Consider the following 6446-nt stretch of genomic DNA (forward strand, 5'->3'; position numbering starts at 1 on the left):
AAGATAACGATGACAAAGCTAATGATGATAAAGATAATGATAATAAAGATAATGAAGATAAAGATAAGATAATAAAGATAATGATAAAGATAATGATAATAAAGATAATGATAAAGATAATGATAATAAAGATAATGATAAAGATAATGATAATAAAGATAATGATAAAGATAATGATAATAAAGATAATGATAAAGATAATGATAATAAAGATAATGATAAAGATAATGATAATAAAGATAATGATAATAAAGATAATGATAATAAAGATAATGATAATAAAGATAATGATAATAAAGATAATGATAATAAAGATAATGATAATAAAGATAATGATAATAAAGATAATGATAATAAAGATAATGATAATAAAGATAATGATAATAAAGATAATGATAATAAAGATAATGATAATACTATTAACAATAGGAGTAATAATATTATTAAGAATGATATTGGTAGTTATGATGATACTTATGATGAAAACCATAATAGTAATGATAATGATAATACTGACAATATTAGTAACAAGATAAACATAAGATAAAGATAATGAGAGTAACAATCAAGAGAGCAGACAACCAGAGAAAATTGTGAAGAACAGTATTAATTAAAAAAAAAACATTGGAAATCAATATTTCCTTCAACAAACAAACAAACAAACAAATCCATTAAAAAATTTCCGCGTGGAAAAAAACAACACAGAAAAAGACGAACTGGAAACTCAACCCGTGCGGGTGCGGCGAGAGGCAAATGTTTGATTAATCTAATTTTCTAAAGGTATTAAGTGAAATTGTGTAAATATTTTGTAGATATATGAAAGAAATTCTTAGTTTTTAGCTATTTATGTTGATAAAAGGTTCTATAAAGAGAAAGGACTGGTTTTAAGGCTAAGAAATGTAAACCTGCTTGGGGTGTTGTTTGTAAACAAATAGTATTACTAGGAACTATTCTATAATGGACTTTTAACATGTTTTTATACTACTGTAGAATATAAAGAAAGGATCTAAGCACTCGTTAATAAAGTTAGTAATCACAAAGAGACAGAATTCAGGGAAAAGTAAAGTAAAAATATGTTAAGTCCTTCCCATGTCAAAGTACAGACTCCATAATTTTGATTAATGTCAAAGTAGGACAAATGGATTAAAATTATGTCTCTTTGAGAGGTTTTGCACTCAAAAATCTTTCCAAGACACGTGCTCTCCCCTTTCTTAAAATGGAATCTTTATCTTTTAAAGAGGCGACCTGTTTTCTGTTGAAATCCGCTTGAAATTTGTCATCGTTGGTGGATGGTCTAAAACCATTAGAAATTTGCCGATAGTTGTATGGTAACTCTGACGCTAATTGTGGCCTAGGTCCCTCTGGTGCTCTGGTCTAAGCCTACAATCCTCGACCACGCGTATTCTGGCACCAGAGTGGATGACGGAATGGCTAGGATCTCGTAAACTGTATGCGGTGATTACAGGGAAACAGGCTTTTGAGTTGGTGTATTAATGACAAACTTTGACAAAATGAATAGAAAGTCATGCTTACAAGAGCTAAGGACAGCAATTGTCAGAAAACTGTGGATTTTTTGTGATTTTCCCACTGTCCTCCGTGTATTGTGCTTTTGGTTAAAAGAAAGTGCCCCACAAAATTGTATTCGTGTAAAAAAAAGGACTTAGTTATTCTACAATCTTGCAGTTGAATAGAAAAGGTGTGAACATGCGCATGTAGAAAACAGCAACATCATTAGTTTCCAGTCTTGGGAAAATTCATGGATGAAGTGAATTATTTGATAATTTTACTAATATACCTGCGCATCCCTGAACCACTGACATTAACGCCAATTTGCCGTGAGCACTGTGCCTGCTAGTACTCTGACAAAGGCCAACTTACCTCCACATATTGTGTCACAATATATATACAGATTTGTTGTAAAATAAGGAACAAACTGAACTTTATCTTGCTAGACTGTGTCATAGGTTTGTTAGTCTTTAGTGGAGTGCTGACAGAGATGGAGGCTACAATGATTGCTTGACACTGCATCACAAAGCGGATGGACTGAGATTGGAGGTTGTCCATCACAGATCATGTCAAGTGTCCAGGTGATTTGGATAGAACACATCCAAAAAAATTATGAGGAAAAGTCCCATCTTGAAAGTCACTGTAGATTGATTGTTAAGATTTACTTTTTTTTTTTCTTTATGTTAACCCAATCCCAACGGGCCGGTGATAAGTGGAAACCCCCTACGCTGGGCCTATGCAATATTTCAACGGGAACGTCAAACTGGTGTGTTGCCCCCGTCATTTGGCATTTAGCTGTGTCACATGGGTGTGACGCACCGTCGTCAAAGGGTTAATGAGTAGGTTGATGATGAACTAAATCAGACAATTAAAGCACCATTTTGTTTTTTCATTCATGTTAGTAAAAAATATTTTAAAAATGAAATAAAATATCAGACTCTCTTTTATTTTTATGTATATGAAGGAGTTGTAAAAAGGTAATTTGATATCAAGAAATACTAAGAAAATAAGTTTGAGCTAAATATTTTCGAAGGATGGCATCCTGACTGACTTGACTGTTCCAGTTTAATTCAAGGAGCAGAGATAATTCAGCAAGAAGTACCCTTATATTGATTTTCAACAAAAACTGTCTTAAATAATGTTTTCTTGCAATGCACATTAATTTTATACTTGTTGTTTTGAAATGTGAGATTAGTAAATAGTCTGCAGCCTCCTTACCAAATTTTACATCTTTTGTATTTATTAAGAACTATGTAGCCTTTGTATATTTGTTATATTTTTAGTAAACATTTTTGTGTAATTTTATGGGTAGTGATGATTATTAACAAAATGTAAAATTGTAAATGATTTCTGTTTTTTTCTCTTTGGATGTGTATTTGTGAGGGGTGGAGAGGTTTAGTGAAGTTTTGAGAACAAATTTATAACTTCTTTTTTATCTTTAAGATTTGATAATGCAATGTGTGTTTAGTTTCCAAAAGATATAATCTTTTTAAGCATCCTTTGTATTCCAAGCAGCCCATTGCATACTGGTACAATAAGTATGTCTGCCAGTGATATATGTTGACATGTTGACGGACCTCATTGCGTTCATTCATTGCGTCAAACTATATATGTAAAAAAAAAAGGAAAAAAAAATGTAAAGGTAAGAAATGCAGCCATTACAAAGTATATAAACAGTGCATGGCAAAGGGAGGGAGTTTAGGGTTGGACACTGCATTAACATAATTGCCTCTCAACAACAAGTGTCTCATTGGGAGGCCTGGGGGGTGGTCTCCTGGCCATGGAGGGGATGACAGAGGGCCCTAGTAGAAGCATAAACAGATATCATGATGTTTTATTTACGTGCTGTATTCAAATGAAAATGTGTCTCATGTGAGGTATGTTGCAATTTACTGATTGGGCCTCACTGAGGTATGTCTCAGTTTGAGGGCTAAATACAATATTTTAATAGGAAAAAGTGAATAGCTACATAATACTAATTATTGAAAGTGTGTGAAGATTGCCTCTTCATTAAATTCTTTCATCCCAACAGACTGAAATGCATTGACAATGTCGGTGGATTTGACTGAGTTGAAGCGGAGCGACTTCCCATCATGTGTGCGGCTTGGGCTCTTAAAATTGGGTAAGAGAGAGAGTGAGAGAGTGAGTGAGTGTGAGTATGAGTGTGAGTGTGAGTGTGAGTGTGAGTGTGAGTATGAGTGTGAGTGTGAGTGTGAGTGTGAGTGTGAGTGTGAGTGTGAGTGTGAGTATGAGTATGAGTATGAGTATGAGTATGAGTATGAGTATGAGTATGAGTATGAGTGTGAGTGTGAGTGTGAGTGTGAGTGTGAGTGTGAGTGTGAGTGTGAGTGTGAGTGTAAGTGTAAGTGTAAGTGTAAGTGTAAGTGTAAGTGTAAGTGTAAGTGTAAGTGTAAGTGTAAGTGTAAGTGTAAGTGTAAGTGTAAGTGTGAGTGAGTGACTGAGTGAGTTGTTGGATATTATCTTCTAGTCTTAGAAAAAATGAATGAGAGTGAAAAAGAAAATGTATGTCATCTCTGTGATTAATATATATTTTTTGAGATTCTGTAGTATGTGATACTGGCAAAGTATATGTATAGGAGTAATAAGAAATTATATTAATCATTATTAGTCATACTTACTCTAGAATATGGATGATGTGAAGCTAAATACAACCCAATAAGATATGAGATTACCAAATACCAGAATTTTAGACTTAAATGATACATTCATATGTAAGATACTATCAGAAGCAGAAAAAATAGATACAAAAAGACACTACTTTTACCACAGAAATATCCCCTGCTATGTGCAGTATTCCAAAATTTAAATCAATGAAATTTGTTTATTAAACAATTAAAAAATATATATTTTTTCAATTTCATTAAAAGATAAATTGGAACATGTACATTCTAACTGAATGTGTAAGTATATCATCTTTGAATACAGTGAAGAAAAAGTAGTTGAAAATACAGTATTAGATTAAAGTTTGTTTGGAAATTTATATTTAAACTTTGATATCATACCTTACAGAGGAGGTTCTCCAGATGCCTCCTGTCAGCATCTTGCACGAAGTCCAGCAGCACATCATGGATCACTACATATTTTGCTGTCGAGACTTCAACTCCTCCAAAATCAGGGTGAGTTCCAAGTGGAGATTGAGGTTTGGGATTAACTTTACAGAACTCTGCCTTGGACATTTGGAGAGTTTTTCAGGAAAGTAATCTTTGGTTAGGACTTTGGTTAGGATTGACTTGTGTCTTTTGTTTTATTTTAAGCTTGGTTAATATAAAAGCTTTTGTGATAAATAGTAGATTTATGGGCAAAAATTTATGAATTCTTCAAAATGTTTTTGATTTTTGCCTTCTCATTGTTCAAGAAACTATACTGGTTTTGAACATCCAAAGGATACATGCATGGATGCTATAATTCATATATATATTCTTTTGAATATGACAGTCATTTAACCCTTCTTCTATGGTCAGTTTAATGGGGTCAGATCACTTTCGCATAGCTTTTCTTATGCAAAATACAACCTAGTTATTCCTTCAGTTGTGTAACAAACACATCATATCAATTGCCAACTAGTATCAGGTTGCTAGACTCATATATACCATAAGTCTAGAAAATAATAGAAAACACAACATCACATTCCCAGCTCAGGCTGAACATCTTACGATGTCGGAAGGATGCCCCTTAGTTGTGTTCATGCCCATATTGAATTTGGAATATTAACCCATTAGCAGCGGATGGCATGATTTGCTGCAAAGGCAGAGTCGGTCGTAGATGCGGATGGCATCTTGTCAGACAATGTAAATCCGCCATCCTACTGCATACATATTTTTTTAAAACTGCAACCAATGGGTTAAAATGATGGTTAATTTGCCTACTCTAAGGGTTTGTGGTTGAAGTGATTTAGTCTTGTACCTGTTGATATGATGTCAAGATGCTGATGACTTGAAATCAAATTTTTGATGCAGCTGAATTTATTATTTGAAGTAGTCTCCATTTGATGTGGACTTCAGAAAGGCTATCATAATGTGAAGTGGTCCACAATCTTTTCATTTAGATTTTGATTTCCTCATTATGAATCTTTCTAATATCGCTTTGTAATTTTCATCATCTTTGTTATTGTTGTTTACTTTTACTTTATAATTTTATAAATTTTTTACAATAAAGAGAGTTTGAAATATCATTACAATATTATATATTTTTTGAACCTTCTTTGCAGGCTGTAGGGCCAGTAGAAGAACTTGTGGTCGTTAGAGAACTAGGTCAACACCTAGGGAAGATGGTGGATGCAGCTGCAAGAAATACGCTCTTTATCACCCTGTTTCACCCCTCTTCACATGACCCGCGGATGCCACACAAACTCCGCATACTGTCTGCACTCGTGTCTCTTGCCATTGTAACACACAATGTTTCGGTACTGGAGGCAACTGCTGTCTGGATGCAGGTTTGTGAATCTGTTTTTTACTGGCTTTTTTTTTTACTTTATTAGATTGTCTCAAGATTAATTATACTAATGTGTCAATATGGACAACATCCATCTATGCCTATGTACATGATCTCATTAGGTTCTAGTAGAGTTTAGAGATCTTGGAGATTGGAGAATGGGACAGTGAACACAAACAGACACACAGTGAATGCAACAGTCTCCTGCATGTAACACTGAGCATGACATAATATGTCTCTTATATAGAAAGTGACTTTGCTTCCAGGTACCTATATAACTTATACTGTAATACATGTTATGATGGACTGTTTTTTATTCTTTAGTGTTATATTGATGTAAACTTCCACTACTCATGGATAAAAAGTTTACTGGAGAATGGCATATATTTAGGACTCTGAGCCAACTTCCAGTCTTGTGTATCACATGTCTTGAGTGATTTAACAATATATTTCTGTTTGATGTTCTCTCAGAAAAATAGTGGGACATA

General features: G+C 33.6%; 1 protein-coding gene across 2 annotated transcripts in view; it reads left to right on the forward strand.

Moving 5' to 3' along the window:
* The first annotated feature begins 690 nt into the window (after nt 1-690).
* Nucleotides 691-6446, forward strand: part of LOC122264316 (integrator complex subunit 15) — an 11471-nt gene continuing 5715 nt past the window's right edge. For both annotated transcript variants that reach the window (XM_086531116.1, XM_043033150.2), the window contains exons 1-4: nt 691-780; nt 3539-3628; nt 4537-4643; nt 5735-5959. In XM_086531116.1, the coding sequence (XP_086387242.1) occupies nt 3556-3628; nt 4537-4643; nt 5735-5959 (405 nt within the window). In that variant the 5' untranslated portion in view covers nt 691-780; nt 3539-3555. The remainder of the gene's footprint in view (nt 781-3538; nt 3629-4536; nt 4644-5734; nt 5960-6446) is intronic.

Source organism: Penaeus japonicus, unplaced genomic scaffold (genome assembly GCF_977035675.1).
Source record: "Penaeus japonicus unplaced genomic scaffold, GWHDUDI00000001_assembly GWHDUDI00000035, whole genome shotgun sequence".
Taxonomy (NCBI): Eukaryota; Metazoa; Arthropoda; class Malacostraca; order Decapoda; family Penaeidae; genus Penaeus; species Penaeus japonicus.